General features: G+C 41.7%; 2 protein-coding genes and 1 long non-coding RNA gene across 6 annotated transcripts in view; 2 read left to right on the top strand and 1 right to left on the bottom strand.

Moving 5' to 3' along the window:
• LOC138808067 (uncharacterized) overlaps window positions 1–20,125 on the bottom strand; it is a 148,637-nt gene that overhangs the window by 8,596 nt on the left and 119,916 nt on the right. The window lies entirely within an intron of this gene.
• On the top strand, window positions 7,204–8,139 carry LOC138808065 (olfactory receptor 2Y1B-like). Its single transcript, XM_069994027.1, has one exon. It carries the CDS (start codon window positions 7,204–7,206, stop codon window positions 8,137–8,139), a length of 936 nt encoding a protein of 311 aa, XP_069850128.1.
• Window positions 13,370–14,305, top strand: LOC138808064 (olfactory receptor 2Y1B-like). The gene has a single exon (XM_069994026.1). The coding sequence runs from the start codon at window positions 13,370–13,372 to the stop codon at window positions 14,303–14,305; it is 936 nt and encodes a 311-aa protein (XP_069850127.1).

The raw sequence follows: 20,125 nt of genomic DNA, 5'->3' as shown, positions 1-20,125 counted from the left end.
CATATATGTCTCCTTTAACCTTATGTGAAAATTTATTTTGGGGCTCATTTCTCCCTATTTCTGTATTTATGCACATCTCCACTGCTATTGTTTCATTTCAGGTACTTAAATGATGGTTTCCTATTAAAAAGCAGAGGTATCTTTGTTAATAACCTTTCCTTATTGCTTTAACAAACTTAACGTTGACTATCATATTTTATTCCAATTAAAATCACTAATATTGTTTTAAAATGAATAAGAATTTTTTGATATCATCAATTATCTTCATTAATATTATAACAGCATGGTGACCACTTTGTTATATTTTGTTACATTCCTTGATGATTCACGATGACAAGTTTGGAAGGGTGTAAGTAACTTATCCAAGTCCTCATAGCAAATATAGTGCAAAGCTGAGATCTGTGCTTCTGCGAAACTTCAATGTAAAACTTACTAGAACACACAGACAACTCTCTTCTTTTGAGACTGTGAACTTAGTAGAAAAAAAAAAGATCAAAGTCAGAAAGGAAGGTGGTTGGAGACAGGACAAGAGTATCAAGCCAGTTCATTGGAGAAAAGATAGTCTTTTCAACCAACGGTCTTGGGAAAGCTAGCTACCCACACACCAAAGAATAAATGTATAGCATTATTTTGGGCCATATATAAAAGTAACTTAAAACATATCAAATAAATAAACATCACCTGTGAAACAATAAATATCTTAGATGAAAATGTGAGAAGCTTTGTGACCCTGGATTGGGCAATATCTTGGCAATGACATGAAAAGTATAGGCAATAAAAAATCAAATTGAATGGAAAAAATCTTTTCTTGTTGGAGGTACTGGATTTTTAATTTAGGACCGCATGCTTGCTCGACAGGCACTTAATCCCCCTTTCTCCCCACTGGTCATTTTTTTTAGGATCGGTTCTTACTTTCTGCCTGGAGGTGCTTGGAACACAGTCCACCTGCTTTAGACATTCCATCACAGCGGGGATTATTGGTGCATGCTACCATGTCCAGCACTTTCCTCTGAGATGATGTCTGTGGACTTTTCAGTCCAGGCTGGCCTGGGACCAATAATGTCCTGGTATCAGCCACCCCTGCAGTCAGGATTACAGATGTGAGCCACTGGCACTCTACCAAACGGAGAGAATTTAGAACTTAACAATTTGATAGTGGTCATTTCAGGTTATGTCTGTGGCTACTTAGACAGTAAGTTTCTTTGGAGTCCCAGCCTGTGTTCCTCTGAACCTTGTTCAGGCAAAGAAAATGCACTGTCTTTTTGCCAGTCCTGGGGCTTGAACTCAGAGCTTGAGCACTGTCCCTGAGCCTCTCTGTGCTTAAGGCTAGTACTCTGATCCACAATCCCACTTCTGGCTTTTTTTTGTGTATGTGATACTGAGGAATCAAACCCAGGCCTTCATGCATGCTAGGCAAGCACTCTACCACTAAGCCACATTCCCAGCCCAATGCACTCTTACTACACACTCACAGCAGCTCCCCTACAGTGTTATCAAATCACACCATGACACTTGATTTGTGACATTAACATCCCCTTACTAGTGGGGAAACTGAGGCTCAAGCATGCCAACCAAGCCTTTCAAGGTCACCAGGCTAGTCATGGCAGAGCCATTTCCTCTATATCCTCTTTTTTTTATTGGATAGAGGTAATTTTGAATCTTGTTTTACCTTTCATCACATTTGGAACAGTGTTCTTCCATAAGTAATCATGGAATGGATTGGTAATCATGGAATGAATGTGTAAGTGTATTACAAACAAAATCAAGTTACAAAAACCCAACATTGATTCATCAAGTATGAGTGTTGGAGAGCTATAAAACCTCGAAGTTTTCATTAAGGAAAGAAAGATTTTGTGGGATTGATGCTGCACAGGAGAGGGAACATGAACATTAGCATTAGATGAAGAGCCCAGAGCAGGAAGACATTTGGATGGTGGTAAACATGATAGCCATCAAGCAGGTCAGGGAATTCATTCCGATGGGAGGATTTGGAAGATGAGGATCAAAGGAGGGAAGTAGGAGGAATTTCAAGAGTAAGTTTCATGAGCCAAGTGGAATGCTGTGTACTGACAATGCTTTTAGTTTTGGACAGAGCTTGGGGAATGGAGAGAACTGTGGACTTGGAGAGCCAGCGAGTTGATTCTAATTGTCACACTGGGCCCTCAGGTCTCCAAGGTCACACTGCCTTTCCTGTAATTAAAGAGGCCTTGGCACTGTCCCAAGGGCAGGGCTGGTGTGCTGAGCCTTAGGGTCAGGAGGTGGCTTCCTGACACACCACTTCCTGGCCAGAGCTGTTCAGATGAGTGGGTGGAGGTGGAGAGATGAGGATACTCCATCCTCCTCCATCAAGAGCCTCCAAAGCTTCCCCTACTGAGGAGAGGAAGCCATACCTCTCTGAACCACAGCTCTGATCCCACCCTTCCACAGCATAGATGATTAGGACCAAAGAGGAACAGGTCTTTCTCAGACATCTCTAGATGTGACCAGTGTCCACTGGGTTTTATGTTGTCTTAAAGTCAACAGAGTTGAGAAGGTAAATACAGCTATTTTCTTTCCTAGTCTCTGGTGAGCAACACCTGAGTGGGCTATTATATGGCTTCCCATTCCCTTCAACAACTCACTTCCTACGGTTCTGAGACGGTGGTGATGTGCTCTCATCAGGGACAGAGACAAAGAATATCGGCAGGGTCAGAGTTGTTGAAAATAAATAAAAATAGAAGAGTCTTGAAGATGACCTAAAATACTCATGGAATGGCGTGGATGGTATGTGATGCTAATATAAGAATGATGGGGTTAGAATATGAGAATGGTTGAGTCTGGGGAATAGGCAAAAGGCCAATTCGGAGCTTACTTGGGTTTGTGAGTTCAGTCTTCTGAAAACTAATGAGTAAACATATCAGGAAAAAGTCCAACTTGATTCAAATGGAAGGATCCGTGTTCTACTAATGAAAGTGATTTTGAAGGGATTTGTACAGCACCATTCTTTGCTCAGACAGAAGAAAATGTTTAGCTTAAATGTAGCTCTTTGAGAGTGAGGCTGAAATCAGTAGACTGGCTTGAAGAACGTAGTGGATAACTTCCAATTTCAAGAATTTTATTATTAGCTAGGGGTATAGTGCTAGAGAGCTTGGCTAGTATTTGGAAAAGTTGATTTGTACACTTCAAACTTTTGTTTGTTTTATGGAGAACTTACACACAGATACACAGACAGGTTTCTGAAACTTTTGTTTGTTTTATGGAGAACTTACACACAGATACACAGACAGGTTTCTGAACCCAGATAATTATCTTTGGGAAGGGAACAATATTGAGTTGGCAAATGACAAAATATTTAGTGCTTATTAAGAGAATTAGGAGTAGGGCATGTGTGTATGTATTTATTTATTTAGTGCCAGTGCTGGGACTTAAACTCGGCCTAGGTGCTATCCTTGAGCTTTTGTGCTCAAAGCTGGTGCTCTACTACTTGAGTCATAGCTCTACTTCTGGCTTTTTGCTGGTTAATTGAAGATAAAAGTCACACACACTTTCCTGCCAAGGTTGACTTCAAACCACCATCCTCAGATCTCAGCTTCCTGAGTAGCTAGGATTATAGACATAAGCCAGTGGCACCTGGCAGGACTTTTATTGTTAATTTAAAAGTAGAGAAAATGTAGGATATGAAGCACAGCACAATCTCTAACCTACAGAGCACAAAGATTTGGACCTGTCTTCTTCTGCGCGACATCTCAGAGAAAAGGCACCACATCCCAAGCAGAACAACCTTCACGGCCGCTTTCTAATAAGGCCGAGGATGGGTCAAGGCTTTATGCTGGTTGGGGGCCTGGAAGAGAGCTGGAGCAGGTGTTTGTGGCTCAGGGAACCACTGAACGCACTGGTGCCAGTCCTGGCTCTAGATGATAAAACTGTCATTGTGACTGTGAGAGGCTCCGCTCTGCCCTCTGTGAACTCCACAATGGAGGGACAGGGGAACAAGTCAGGAGTTAGGTCAAACGTGGTCAGTTATCCATGGGTAGGTACAACGCCCCACTGAAGCATCACCTAGCAAGGGACTTAGCTCAGACACAAGGAGTCTGAGAATTTTTTAGCTAATTAGGTTTTTTAGGGGAGAGTTGTTCATTTTCAGCACTGACTGTTGACCTTCTGGGACCAGATAATTCCTGTGTGTATGTCGGGGGGTGGGGTGTGTGGGGGGGATATCTTGTGCATGGAGATGTTGGCACACAATGTCGGCAGGGATTGCCAAATGTCCCCGAGTGGCTAACATCACCGCTGGCTGAGAACCACTGTCTTGGGTGAAGTGATGCGTCAGGGGTGCTTGCACAAGGCCGGGGTGCGGGTCTAGCTGTGGTGCACATGGGAAAGCCGTCTTGAAGGGGAAGATGAGGAAACAACTGGACATACCCACTATCCCCCCTACTCACTCCATTTCTATGTTTTGTGGTAATAGCAGCTAAAATCTGTTGAGGAATCTTCAATCACCTGGCATTCTGAATACCTAGACTTTCCATGTAATTAGATCTCTAGTTTTGGGGCTGGGAAGGTGGCTCAGTGGTAGAGCGCTTGCCTTGCATGCCTGAGGCCCTGGGTTTGATTCCTCAGAGCTGAGGGACAGTGCCCAGGCCCAGAGTTCAGGCCCCACGACCGGACCCCCCCCCCCAAAAAAAAAGATCTCTAGTTTTTATTTTAAATATCTTCTGTCTGGATTCTTTTACCCACATTACTTCCTGTAGTGTGTCCTGTATCCTGTACCCATTCCTGATAGCCTGTTTTATTGTTCAATGCTGTAGACTTGCCATATTTTGTCTCTTACATTGCACATATGAATGAGATGGTAACTTTTTGTTCTGTGCTTCTGGCTAGTTTCATTTGCCCAATGCTGCTCAGTTTCACCCATGTTGTGCCAAATCACAGGACCTTCTTTAATCTGTATTTTCTATATAAGGTAAGGCCCGATGTCACACTTTAGCATGCAGACATCCATTTTATTTGTAGCACCACCGGAGAATCTATCATATCTCCTTGCTGTATCCTCGGTGCCTTTGTGAAAAATTACAAGAATTTATTTCTGGGATCTTTCTTCTGTTCCTCTGGGGTATGTCTCCCTCCAGCCCATTTTCAAAATGCAGTTTACAGAAAATAATTTTTTTTCTTTTTTTCATTTTTTTTTGGGTGTCCGGTTGTGGGGCCTGAACTCTGGGCCTGGGAACTGTCCCTTAGCTCTTCAGCTCAAGACTAGCGCTCTACCACTTGAGCTACAGCACCACTTCCAGCTTTTTTCTTTTTGCTTATGTGGTGCTGAGAAATTGAACCCAGGGCCTCAGGCATGCAAGGCAACCGCTCCACCACTGAGCCACCTTCCCAGCCCCAGAAAATAATTTTTTTTTGGGTCCGGTCGTGGGGCCTGAACTCTGGGTCTGGGCACTGTCCCTCAGCTCTTCAGCTCAAGACTAGCGCTCTACCATTGAGCCACAGCACCACTTCCGGCTTTTTTCTTTTTGTTTATGTGCTGCTGAGGAATCGAACCCAGGGCCTCATGCATGCAAGGCAAGCACTCTACCACTGAGCCACCTTCTCAGCCCCCAGAAAATAAATTTTTATGAGGTGTGAAATGAGTATAAAATGTTTCACTGAACAAAATTTATTTAACAGCTACTGTTTGTTATAGATGACTGTAACATTAATTTAGCAGTTTCAGAGTAGCATAAAAGAAGAAGATAATATTTGTTCACATATATATCTGCATGCATATATAGTTATATAAACAAAAATGTATTTTTTTTGTGTATGAGTTTGCTTGTCCTGGAGTTTGAACTAAGGGACTGGGTGCTATCTTTGAGCTTCTTTTGCTCAAGTCTAGTGCTCTACCACTTGAGCCACAGGTCCACTTCCAGCTTTCTTTCTGGGTAGTTTATTGGAAATAAGAGTCTCATAGACTTGCTTACCTGGGCCGGCTTTGAACCATGATCCTCAGATCTTAGCCTCCTGGATAGCTAGGATTACAGGGATGAGCCACCAGTGTCCAGTTAATCCTTTTTCAACAGCTGAGGGGATCAGAACCCAAAGAGGAACTAAGACAAGTAAAGAGCATTTCAACGAGCCAACAAGAGCAAGAAAGAAACTACAACGAGGGCTCTAGGAAGGAGAGAGAAATCATGGGATTTGTCATGGAAGAAGTAGGGGAATGGGAAATCTCCTAAGACATTGTCAGGAATGTAGTTGCTGCTGATTTCCTCTCCAGAGTAATATAGCTGTACTCTTCTCAGTCCTTTTGGTAGACGGCAACTGATATGAGTGAGGCTTCTGGAACTGATGCCCTCACCACATACCCCAAGCAGAAGGAAGTAGACAAACAACCAGACATCTAGCTTGTGACCTTGGCCTGCTGTAGCCTGGATCCCACAACGAAATAAATTCTCCAGTTGACCAAGAAGAAAAGTAAGAAGGCAACATCAAAGAACACTAATACCAAATTTATGCATCTTAGTTCTTAAAAAGTAGTTCCCTCATTACTGGGTTTGATCCTCCTCTCAATGCTAAGGGAAGAAATACATGACATTCATTTTCATCACTGAAGTATCAGATCCTCAGGATTGAGGGTTCTAGATAAAGTTCTAGACATGCAGCTATTAGACCTTTCAGGGTCGAATACAAAAGTGACCTCAATCTTAAACCAGAGGTTTCCAGTTAAGGGTCGAATACAAAAGTGACCTCAATCTTAAACCAGAGGTTTCCAGTTAAGGAATAAAAGAGAAAAATAGAAGACTGGACAGAAAAGAAGTGATTATCCAAATACAATTTAAGTGCCTAAGCTACAATCCTAGCTACTCTGAAGAGAGGAAGCGTTAGTTGTAGGATTTCATTTCAAGTCAGGGTAAAAAATGTTTTTGAGAGCCAGCCCCACAATGAGTAAATGAATGTACTTGCACCTTCCTCTCGACTCAGCTACATCAGGGAACATAAATGAGGGGATGTGATCCAGGCTAGCTAGAGCCAAAGGTGAGGCCTATCTCAATAATTAACAGAAGCAAAAACTGCTAGAGCCATTACTAGAGAGGTAGAGCTTTTCCCTTGAGAACTCAATGCCCAATACTGTGCCTGCCAGAAGTCTGCGTGATTCCTGGAATGATTTTTTTTAAAAAAAAAAATCCTGTTCTTTATAGATGGCATAAAATTGTGCCGTGCTATCTGTACAGGTGAAAAGCTATGGGAAGGTTCAACACCACTTTTGGAGATGGCTTTGTTTTGGTGGGCTTCTCAGATTGGCCTCAACTGGAATTCGTTCTTCTTATCTACATTGTGATTTTCTACTCCTTGACTCTGTTGGGCAACACCACCATCATAGTTCTATCACGTCTGGACCTTCGGCTGCGCACGCCCATGTACTTCTTCCTCTCCCACCTCTCCTTCCTGGATCTCTGCTACACCACCAGCACCGTGCCCCAGCTTCTCATCAACCTGCAGAGACATGACCAGACCATCAGCTACGGTGGCTGCGTGGCCCAGCTCTTCATTTTTCTTGCCCTGGGTTCCACTGAGAGCATGCTCTTGGTGATGATGGCCTTTGACCGCTATGCTGCCGTGTGTCGTCCGCTACATTACGCGACCATCATGCACCCCCTTCTCTGCCATGTACTGGCTATTGCTTCATGGGTGGGAGGCTTCCTGAACTCTGTGATTCAGACCAGCCTCATGATGGTCATGCCTCTTTGTGGCCATCAGCTGAACCACTTCTTCTGTGAGATGCCTGTCTTCCTAAAGCTGGCTTGTGAGGACACAGAAGGAACAGAGACCAAGATGTTTGTGGCCCGAGTCATAGTTGTTGCAGTTCCTGCAGCTCTCATTCTAGGCTCCTATGCACGCATTGGCAGGGCCGTGCTGAAGATCAAGTCAATGGCTGGGCGTAGAAAGGCTTTTGGAACTTGTGGGTCTCACCTTGTGGTGGTTTCTCTGTTTTATGGCTCGGCCATCTACACATACCTCCAACCTAAGGGCAGTTATTCCGAGAGCAAGGGGAAGTTTGTTGCTCTTTTCTATGCTATAATCACTCCCATGCTCAATCCTCTGATTTATACCCTGAGGAACAAGGATGTGAAGGGGGCTCTGTGGAAGGTTTTAAGGAGAGGTAGAGACTCAGGATAAGAGGCAACAGATTGTTAAAGTATTCTTTCTGTGCTAGCTCTCAGTTTATAAAGCACATATTTTCCATGCAGACTATTTGATCTCTAGGAAATAATGCTCAGATGGCCTCATAGTTTTAGTGTCTCCCATGTTTTGGGTTTGGGCATGGGGGATATCTTGAGATGTTCACTTTCTAGGATCATTGTGCAGGAGGGAGTAAGGGTTGATTTGTATCACAGCTTTCCAAGGGTACGAGGCTGGGAGAGCATGTGTTGGGCTCTGGTGGAGAGGGTGCACTCTTGGCAAGTCTGAGAGTGAGTGAAAGATCAATGCTGAGTGGTAACACTTTTTGTTCAAGTGAGATCCCAATGGGCATACATTGGGATACAGGTGGATACGTCCCATGCAGCCGGCACTGTGAGTGGACCTATGGCAGAGGACACAACTTCCTACTTTTCTAATTTACTCTGACTTTGTCCTATTTCCTTTGTTGCTCCAGACCTATTTCAAAGATATCTCAGATATCTTCTATGATACTTAGAGCAAATGAACAGATCAAGAAGAGAGTTTTTCCATGGACGATGTAAGTCTCAAACAGTTGCCACTTATTCACTTGAAAAAAATGTGAAGGGCTGGGAAGGTGGCTCAGTGGTAGAGCGCTTGCCTTGTATGCATGAGGCCCTGGGTTTGATTCCTCAGCACCACATAGGCAAAAAGAAAAAAAAGCTGGAAGTGGCGCTGTGGCTCAAGTGGTAGAGCGCTAGCCTTGAGCTGAGGAGCTGAGGGACAGCGCCCAGGCCCAGAGTTCAAACCCTACGACCAGACCTCCCCCCCACCCCCAAAAAAGGTGAGGTCATTTTTTTTTTCAGCATGGACTACACAGAAACAGTAGCATTTTGAATCAGCTATTCTTGGTCTCCATCACGGAGAAGAAATAAATACACAACCATTAGACCAAGAAGAAGAAATATTAAATGAAAAGGAATCTATATGTATTGAATGATTGAATGGAAATTTTTATAGAGAAAATCCTTACTTAAGAAAGTTAAATGAAATAAAAAGAAGCAATAAATGTCTCATAAATATTTACCTTTTGACTACATATGTAAAAGTTTATTTCTGTGCTTTATTTTCTTATGTGGATGTTTTGGTGTTAATAACACACCTCCATTATTATCATATCATTCCAGGCAATTAAATTATTGTTTTGTGCCCCAAAGTACAGTATAGCTGGGCGCTGGTGGCCAATGCCTGTAATCCCAACTACACAGGAGGCCAAGATCTGAGGATCAGAGTTCAAAGCCAGCCCAGGTTGATAAGACTCTGTAAGATTCTATGTCCAAGTTGCCACCAAAAAGCAGGAAGTAGAGCTATAGCTCAAATGGTTGAACACTAAAAGCTCAGGGACAATGCCCAGGCCTTGAGTTCAAGCCCCAGTATCAGCACACAGACATATACAAGCACACACTTTATTTTTTAAAAATTAACATGATCTCCATGGAGAAAATGACAAAACAGTTTGAGGTACATGAGGAAACAACCAAAGATTTTATATATATATATATATATATATATATATATATATACACACACACACACATATATATATATATATATATATATATATATATATATATATATATATATATATATATATATATATATATATATATATGTGGAAGATCTTTGGACGATTCTATTTTGTAAGAAATCCTATTTTCCCTAAACAAATTCTAATTGTGCACCAATATAACTCTAAAAGAAAAAAATCCAATCAAAGATCTTTGATAGAACTTTATTAGTTCCTACTATTCTGAGCAAACAAGGAGCTCAAAAGAGTAAAGAGAATTCTCAATAAGGAAAAAGCAGTGTGGAGACTTGGACTATAAATTACTCAGTTGTTATAAATCTGTGATAATAAAGACAAAAAGTAAGAGCATGAGGATAGAAGATGAGACAGGAAAATGGAAGAGAACCACCAGAATCAGATCCAAGCAATTATTTCAAGTGAAGTCTGTCTCATGTATATGCATTTGTTTTCAGGCAAAGAAAAGGTATGGAACGAACACAGTGTATTAAGAGTGATATTGATACCACTGAGTTAATGTCTACCACCCATCAACACTTCACATACATCATGTCATTCATCTAATAAGCAGTGGCAGAAATAGTCACGTTCACACCATATTACTGGGGCTCAATCATCTCAAGAAAAATCTTCTTCAAGGCCATAAATACAGTAACAGCAGAGCTATTTTCTCCATGATACCATCAGTGGATAGGGATAATTTTTGACTGTTTTATTTCCCACTGTGTTAGAACAGTGATCATTGCTTAACATTCATTTGGTATAATGTTGGGTGGGAGTGAATTAGAAGACATCCACCATTTTTTTTGTCAAGGAAGTAAATATTTAAGAGACTGCATAACAAATATACAATGAGATGTACAAGATGCTATGTTGAAAAACGAACTTTACAACTTTGGTGGGATGGGGGTGGGGTGGGGGGGGTGAGGGGTGGAGAGTGTAGCTGTGGAGATGGGAGGGCAGGGATGGTAGGGGAAAAACAAAGGAGGAGGCAACAATGCTTGATAAGAAATGTACTCATTACCTTGCTCATGTCATTGTAACCCCTCTGTATAGTATTTTCACAATAAAAAAACTTATTAAAAATAAAAAAACAAAAACAAAAACAGAAACAAAACAAAAAATATATGAAGAGGCCAGTGATGAAAAGTGTTCAGGTGTGGTGAACAGGACTGGCTTCAGGTGAGATGAGGCATTTGGTCAGAAGAATGAAGGATTAGTGGGATTGGGGAAAAAGTGGAGAAGCAGGGGAAATCTCAGAACGCACAGTTCTATGAAACAATTAAAGAAGGTATGTTTTGAGAATGCTGCAGAGACGTTTGCCTTGGTTTGAGCCATGGAAGGGGAATAGAGAGAGCTGAGGATTTCATGGCGGATCGTGGGAAGCTCTCAGTTGATTTTAATTGCCACACTGGGGCTAGAGATCTCCAGGGCCAGGCTTGGTAAACAAGTCTCCCCTCACTGGTCTTAAAGAGGCCTTGGCAATGCTCTGAGGGCAGAATTGGTGTGCTCAGCCTTAGGGTCAGGAGATGGTTTTGATGGTCCGGTAGCTCCTTTCCTGTCTCGGTAAGGGTGAGCCAGTGAGCTCAGTGAGGAGGAGGCTCCGTTCTCCTGGGTTCTTGGGCTCAGCAGCTCCCCTGATGAATGGAGGGAACTATAACTTATTACAAGTACCTCTGGACTACAGCTATCACCTCTAACTTCTATTCCACAGATGACATCAGGAACAAATGGTAAGAGTCCTCCTTGGTCATTGGTAGATGCCAGCAGCCTCAACTGAATCTCACACCACTTACTTTTTAAGTTAAGTAGTTGTCTGAAGGAGTTTCAATCACAGAAGTCAGGTGATGAGTACAATGCATCTTGTGCAATGTCTTCCCTTCCATTTTTTTCTCCCTACTTTCCCCATTCCATGAGTTTTCACATAGTGTACACTGAATATGAGTTCTGATTCCAGCAGAAATGAAGGAGGCAGTGCGGGTATACCTTTTGTGCAACTCAGAGTTGAGTGCAGGCTGATGGGCAGTTAAAAATCCAGACAGCAAGAAGTAGTCCATGAAATCATTAGTCCTGGGTTCATTGTATTTGGTGCCTGGTTTGAATGCTGAAATGTTCATCTCATGCAAGAAGATATTTTATCAATATTCAAGTCTCTCCACCACTCCTCCCACCATTAATGCCTACACAGAACGTCACAGAAATATCCTCTTACTCACCAACCACACAGATTTAAGGAACTCATTACACATGGTTTTCTCACTAAGTCGGAAGGCTGGCTTACTATGAATTTGAAGTCCCAGCCCAAACTCAAATCCTGTAATGCCAAGGCAATAATACACAAAGTAGGATATATCAAGACCTGGAGACAAAGAAGAAAAGCATGGTCAGAGATGCTGAAGATACATCAAGGAGGAATTCTTGGAGCAGTAGACAACAAGAAGGTCAATAGCAAGAGACCATATTCTCAATGTAGAGTCAGAGTTAAATAATTTGCTAATGTAGCCTTTGGCTGTTAAATAAGCAGACTACAGACTCCAGCTATTGTTTTCTGGTCTTATGATAGAAAATGTTGGTGGGTTATCACTAAGCATGTGTCACAAGATCCTTGAAGATCACACTAAGAAATTGTGGGCTAGGACAGGATACTGGCTTATACTATTATGGTAGGTAGGGTAAACTGTGATTGAGTGAATTAAGGAGAGGCTGTGATGGAACCTATTATTGTAAACCTACAGAATATATTAACGTTATTCAACCTCAATTAAGATCCTGTGAAGTGTTATTTTTCTTGTTCCACAGTAAGTAAGCTGAGGCTCACAGAGGTAAACATTCCAGAATATTGCAGGTAAATATTCTAGAATAACAATATCAGTGATATTGTTCATGAGTAGTCACTTGGTATGAACTCTAAGCTACCACATTCTACCACAGAGGCCATTCAAAGATAGCTTTGCCCACTGGCTAATCCACATGCAAAGTAACACTTCATTGTATCACTCACATTGTCTCTCATCTTTTCCACAAGATCATCAAAGATGGAATCTAAATGGCTCGATGATTCCATCCTCCATTAACGATGACCTTCGGGTTTAGCGGACTTCACTGAAAGGAAGAATGAGTTGCCTTCTGGTCATGAGCAGGGACCCAGGATTGGAAAATGACAGATGAGAACCACAGATCAACTTGTGGCCTCCGTCTAGTTAGTCCTGGGTCTCGATCTCAAAACACTCTATGAACTAGAATAAAGAATACAAGAGAACAACAGGGAACAAAACATGTTCCATGCTACACTTTGAATTTTCAAAGCAGCTCCTGCAATCCTGGATTAGCTCCTCATCTCAGTGCAAGGAGGAAGCCCTTCACCCACACTTTCACACACAGAAAGATCAGATACATTGGATTGAGAGACCTGGAAAAAAGTCTTAAATATACCAAAATAAGGTTATGGTTCAACAAAAATGACATCATTCTTGATCCAGTCTTCTCCAGTCTAAAGAAGAGTAGAGATAAGATCAAGAGCATCAGACGGAATGGAACTGAATAGCAAAATAGGAAATAAGGAACATGCGTTTGAATATTTAGGGATTGTCAGGAAGTAACGTTTTAACTCATGTTCTTCATCAAAGGCGCCAAACTGTCTTCTACTTCTGCAGCTGAAAAGGTATGGGAAGATTCAACACCAGTTTGGCTGGGGGCTTCATTTTGGTGGGCTTCTCGGATTGGCCTCGGCTGGAACTCATCCTTTCTATCTTCATTTCAATTTTCTACACCTTAACTCTCCTTGGCAACACCACCATCATTGTTCTTTCACAGCTGGACCCTCGACTACACACACCCATGTACTTCTTCCTCTGCCATCTCTCCTTCCTGGATCTCTGCTACACCACGAGCATCGTGCCCCAGCTTCTCATCAACCTTCATGGACACAACAGGACCATCAGCTATGGCGGTTGTGTGGCCCAGCTGTTCCTTTTCCTTGGCCTGGCCTCCACGGAGAGTGTGCTTTTGGTGGTGATGGCCTTTGACCGCTACGCTGCCGTGTGCCGTCCGCTCCACTACACAACCATCATGCACCCCGTTCTCTGCCTGTCATTGGCCATTGCTTCCTGGGTGGGGGGCTTCATGAACTCTGTGATTCAGACAGGCCTCATGATGACCATGCCACTCTGTGGCCGCCAACTGAACCACTTCTTCTGTGAGATGCCTGTCCTCCTGAAGCTGGCTTGTGAGGACACGGGAGGAACAGAGGCCAAGATGTTTGTGGCCCGGGTGGTGATCTTGATCTTTCCTGTAACGCTAATTCTAGGCTCCTATGTACACATTGGCAGGGCCGTGCTGAAGTCCAAGTCCTTGGCAGGGTGCAGAAAGGCTTTGGGGACTTGCGGGTCCCACCTTGTGGTGGTTTCTCTATTTTATGGTGCAGGTATCTACACATACCTCCAGCCTCAGGGCAGCTATTCTGAGAGCAAGGGGAAGTTTGTTGCCCTTTTTTATACCATCATTACTCCCATGCTCAATCCTCTGATTTATACCCTAAGGAACAAAGATGTGAAGGGGGTTCTGAAGAAGATACTAGGGGGTGGAAGAGACTCAGAGTAGAAGGGAAGACCCAGACAATTCTTCTGCAGTAGTTCTCAGGTTACAAAACATATCCTGTCCTTGCCAGGCAGTAGGTTAGTAGACAATGAGCCTTGGAAGGCCTTTGGTTTGTTAGTGCCTTCCATGTCAGGAGTTTGGATATTTTGTTCAGTGTCTGTGTTCAACAGAGAACGAGTGCTGATCTATACCACAATGCTGGGGTTGAAGACACTTGGGATCTTGTCCACTAGCAGAAAGCAGGACTTGGGTTCTGGACAGGCCTGAGAGTCAGGGAGGAATTTAATTCTGAATCAGAATGCATTTCCAGATTGCCAGTGTGTGGCCAGGTAGATTATGGCATAACAAAAGCTATGGATTTGGGTTGAGAAATACTCTGACTCTAGCCGGGTCCCTCCACAGATGAGAGCTTGTTTTTAAAGCCTCTTCCAGTCACAAGCCTTTGATGATACTGGAGTAATAAGGAGGTAGTAATCAGAGATTCCTTATGAAGTATTTTGAGTTTTAGATATGAATGCAATTTACCTAAGTAAAGGAAAAAGCAAAAGTATTGGGAGGCATTGGCATTGCATCAGCAATAGCAGCACAGTCTCAGGCTTGCTGCTTGGTTTCACAAAGAAGATGTTTCCCATGAATGATGATAGAGGAGAAACTGGCATAGAAATAATGAGCCAAGTGGAAGTGATGCAGGAAGGAACAATAGACCTGAGTGACTAATAATGAGGAGGAGGAGATAAATATATAGAGAAGTAGAGAAAGAAATAAAGAAGCATAGCAAGAAATATATATAGTTGTGTGTGTGTGTGTGTGTGTGTGTGTGTGAGAAAGAGGAAGCAAGATGGAGAAGGAGGGAGGTAGAAGGGGCAGAGGAGAGCGTGAGAGAAAAATAGAGAGATAGAGAACAATTGCTCTCAAGAATCCTTGGAGCAGAGTGATGACAGAGGCTTTTGGAAAGTCAACCCATATGATTTCATTCCATTAAACAGTGGTTTCGTGTGAAAAAATATCTAGATGTGGTGTTTGGCACCTGTCACCCCGGCTATGAGGAAGACATAGGTAGGAGTATCACAGTCCTAGGCCAGCCCAGGCCAAGAGCAGGGGCCTGGAAAAAACGGCTTCCAAAATGCAGGTGTATTTGTTTATAACTTACACTCCATGTTTAGTGAATCGTCTTTATTTCAGTAACAATCTCTCAGTTGTTTAACATTTTAAAAACTTGCTGTGTAAAAATGGTCATTAATCACATAACAGCACTGCAAGAGTTACTTCTGTTAATCTCTCCTCACTCATGATGAGACTTAGGTTCCAAATAGTTTAATCCACTTAGCCAAATGCACATACCAGATGTTCGGGATGTGAGATCTAGGCCTCTGAAATCCTGATTGGAATCCCTACCATATAATATCACCAGTCTCCCTTTCCTTAGAGTGAATTCTTGGTGGAAGAAGATTTAGGTGGTTAGAAGGATCATTGGAGAGGGAGTTAAGTGAATTTAATTTCTTTCACAGATTTGCTTTGGTGATTCTATCTAGGGTTCTAGACTTTTCTGAGCTATTTATTCTTTGGTCAGAAACCATACCATCTACAAAATAGTTTCATTTTTTTGAACTCTTATAGGTGAAGCACTTTGTTATACAATAAGCCATGTTGTTACTAACTTTTCTGTAAAAATGAGAAGTCTCATTAGTTTTATTTATCAAGCTATTGAAAGTTAGATATTTGTGTGTGTGCTTTCTTGCTTCAAGTTACTTAGAGACTAAACAGTGCATCACGGCTTGAAAATCGTTATTTTTATATTTACTAACTCTAGGTACTCACCAATAACCCACATGAAATAAATCTAGTTAGTTCCCTGTACCCTTGTATATAGCAAGACCTAAATAATTTAAGGGTATGAATAACTTAATAGAAGGAAGGCTTACTTTGAACACACAAGACAGAATTTAATAAAATAGTTTTGTAGTTACTGTGTTCTTCCTTTATATGTCTTGCCGAAAATATAGCCACTCGGTTATATTGTTGGGAGCATATCTCACATTTGAGCAGTTTTAAGAGGCTGTGTACACATGGCCATGCGTGTTTTTTTTTTCTACAAGACCTCTCTTGTGGGAGGCAAATTGCATCTCCATGGAAACTCACACCCATTTCAGGCTTCATTGGATCTTTTCGTTCAAAGCAATGGCTAATTGATCATCAGAGACCACGGGTCCCTATAGCCATGGGAGAGCTAGCTAGTGGTACCCAGGCTCCTTCTGCTACCAGCCTGATAGAGGTGGTTAGAGCTGACTTCCTTTCTTTATATTTTATATTTTATTATTATTATTTTTACTGAATTTATGGCTTAGATTAAATGTTGTATAGTTGAGGTTCACAAAGTGACCAGGGATTCTGTCACTGTAAGGAAGCAAATGAGTTTATCTATCATCTTACATGATTGCCTGTCTTTCACATCTAACCTTTTTGATAAGAGGAATTAAAAATCGACTTCTTTAACTCTAATACCAAACACAGTCCAACTTTACTAACTATAGAGCTCATCTTGTAGTGTAGGTCATTTGTTCAATCTATATATAGTCTAGTAGCTTATGATCTATATCTGCCTATTTCCTCCCAATTCCCTGTTCAATATAATACCATAACTATTGTTTCATTTTCCATCTGTGTGTACAAACTATGTATATGTGCACGCGCACGCACACACACACACACACACACACACACACACACACACATATGTACTGAGGCTTGAATTCAGGGCCTTTCACTGATTGCACTATTCCACTTTCATATATATGTATATTAAGTACTTCAATTATATTTACCTCTACCCTCTTCTCCCTTTCCCTGATTCTCACCCTTAAACAGTTCCAAGCCAAGTGCCAGTGGTTCACATCTGTAATCCTAGCTACTCAGGAGGCAGAGATCTGAGGATTGCAGTTCAAAGCCAGCCAAGGCAGGGAAGTCTGTGAGATGCTTATCTCTAATTAAGCACTTGAAAAAGCCAGAAGTAGAGCTAGGGCTCAAGTGGTAGGGCACTTGCCTTGAGCAAAAAAACCTCAGGACAGCACCAAGGCCCTTAGTTTGGGCCCCATGACTGACAAGAAGAAGAAAACGATACTGAACTTAAGTCTCTAAAAGAAACAAATAAAAAACTATGCTTTAGCAAAGGCTGAATCTCTAGAGAAATCTTCTATTGGCACTACAATAAATGCTGCTGAGATGAAAGATTATTTAAAAGAAAACCAAACTTGGGTTGAGTCATAGCCTAAATGTAAAAAGAACACAGAGAAGACTATTTTTTATGACCTTATCATGAAGTTGCACTTTTTGATGAAATGTAAATTAAGGAAAGGATTATATTCAATGTCCACAAAACAAATGCACACACACACACACATTCCTCAAGAATCCAGTGGGGAAAAAAGCTAGGGATTGGGTGATATTTCCAATGTACATACCAATAAAGATGAAAAAGCAGAATGTTAAATATGCCATAGGCATATGCTTTTAGAAAAGCATAAGCATTCTAATAAAATGAAAAAATAGTCTCAAAATACACTTGAAAATAATGTGAAAAGGCCATTATTCTTGCTACCAATCAACGACATGCAAATTAACGCAGCAATGTCATAAAATTTCATTGCCATCTGCTTAGCAATAGGTTGTGTCCCACTTGTAAAGGAACAACACGGGCTCCAGCAATTTAAAACATCTTTCAATACTGAAGATCCCCTCTGACCAGGAATTTATTCTGTGATAAACTACAGAAAAAAAATCCAGCACATTGGCACTTGAGCTATATACAAATATGTTCACCACCCCGATTGTCCAAAGGAGTGAAATACTAGAGAGAGCATAAAGTGGTTTATAATTCAAATGTGATGATTAATGTTCAAGCACGTGAAATTCTATATAGTAATTAAAATGAACAAACTTCTAAATCCTTCCCCCTTGGTGGAGAGCCATCTCAGGGGACCAGTGACAGACGCTTTCATCTGTTGCTCATTTCCTCATATTTATTTCTGTTGCTGTAACTATATTTTTAGTAGAGTGTGGGAAAGATTTTCACACTCTGAATGGAAGGAACTGCATGTTAATTTTGGCTCACTCTACATACTACTTTTTGGTTACAGGGAGTTTATCATGTGATCCTGTGTTTGTGACATTAAAAGCACCTATAGAACTATTATATATGTGATGAAGTGAAGTAATCAAGCCTGTTCAAATGTGATCCTGGTCAAGGAACAAGAGACTTCTCATTGGGTTTAGAGGAACAGCCAGGGAGAAAAATGAGTTTGCATTCATAATTATGATCTATGAGTACCATTTGATCAATGTCTCATCGTTATCAATGTATTTTCAGTGTGAATGTCATGTAAAGTACAGAGGATGATACGCTATTATGCATATTGTTAAAATCTTGTAGAAGAAGCGAAGGGACTAAAGCTTCCTATATGTTCACTGGATGGGAATGAACTTCATGCTCCTGAACATGATACTTGAAAATGGTGAAGAGAAAGCCAGACTTAGTTGCAACAGGCTCTTATAGAACATCTTTTCCCCTGCTCTTCCTCCCTAGGCAGCCCCCCCGGGTGGGGGGTGGGCAGCAGTCACCAGGAAGATGAGATCAACCCAGTGCTGGCCTCTTTCCTCAAGACACCCACATAGCTCTGTTCCTGTTACACCTTTGGAAGCAAACGGGACCCTGGGAGGGAAGGCCTTGAAACCATGAAAATCAATCCTATGCAAGGCAAATAAAATGTACGTGTATACTTCTTTGGAATATAACTAATTTTATGGCATTAAAAGGATTAAGATTTTTTTAAGGTATCTTTACATAAAATTTAAAACTCATAAAACTGTATACTCAAGAGATATGCATGGTATTTATGCATAAAGGATCATGCATGCACAGTTAGGTTTTTTTTAACAAGATACTTAAAGATAAACTTTCTCGAAAAATAAACTAAATAACTTGATAAGTGAATGCTATTTTAAAATTTACTGTGGAAAAAAATACCAGATGTAAAGAACAAAGTAGCCAGGCACAGGTTGCTCAGGCCTGTAATCCTAGCCACTCAGAAGGTTGACATCTGAAGGATCACAGTTCAAGGACAGCCCAGGGAGAAAAGTCTGTGGAGACTATGTCTCAAAAATAACAAGCAATGGGGCTAGGAAGGTGGCTCAGTGGTAGAGCGCTTGCCTTGCATGCCCAAGGCCCTGGGTTTGATTCCTCAGCACCACATAAGCAAAAAAGAAAAAAGCCAGAAGTGGCACTGTGGCTCAAGTGGAAGAGCGCTAGCCTTGAGCTGAAGAGCTGAGGGACAGCGCCCAGGCCCCACGACTGGACCCCCCCCCCCAAAAAAAAAAAAACAAGCAAAAAGCTCAGTGCCATAGAGTGCCACAGAACAAGTAAGCTTTTCAAGCATAAGACTATGACTTCAAACTCCACTACAGCTAAAAAAATAAAGAAAGAAAAAGAAGAGAGGAGAAGCAAAGAAGCATTACATGCATTATGCTGAGAAAGAAATCTGAAATGTCTAACTTTTTATGAATGAAATATTTATTGGATCACACTGAGAATATATAAAGATTCCAGACAGGTGTTATGAACTTGATAGGTGACAAGTGCGACATGACAGTTGGATGGATGGATGGATGGATGGATGGATGGATGAAGGGCTGGGAGCAGGATTGAGGTGAAAGTCGGGAAAGTGGGAAGAACCTGACACTGCACAGCTGTGTGGAAGGAGCAAGGGGAGATGTGTTGTGAGGATCCTGAGAGATCAGTTTGGTTTGGGCAGTGTATGGGGAATAGAGACA

Source organism: Dipodomys merriami, unplaced genomic scaffold (assembly GCF_024711535.1).
Source record: "Dipodomys merriami isolate MVZ:Mamm:240054 unplaced genomic scaffold, mDipMer1.0.p SCAF_44, whole genome shotgun sequence".
NCBI lineage: Eukaryota > Metazoa > Chordata > Mammalia > Rodentia > Heteromyidae > Dipodomys > Dipodomys merriami.
This window is presented reverse-complemented; position numbering and strand designations above follow the sequence as displayed.

Bases quoted from the DNA above. Each gene is read 5' to 3' on its own strand.
- LOC138808064 (XM_069994026.1), top strand. From the start codon at position 13,370: ATGGGAAGATTCAACACCAGTTTGGCTGGGGGCTTCATTTTGGTGGGC.
- LOC138808065 (XM_069994027.1), top strand. From the start codon at position 7,204: ATGGGAAGGTTCAACACCACTTTTGGAGATGGCTTTGTTTTGGTGGGC.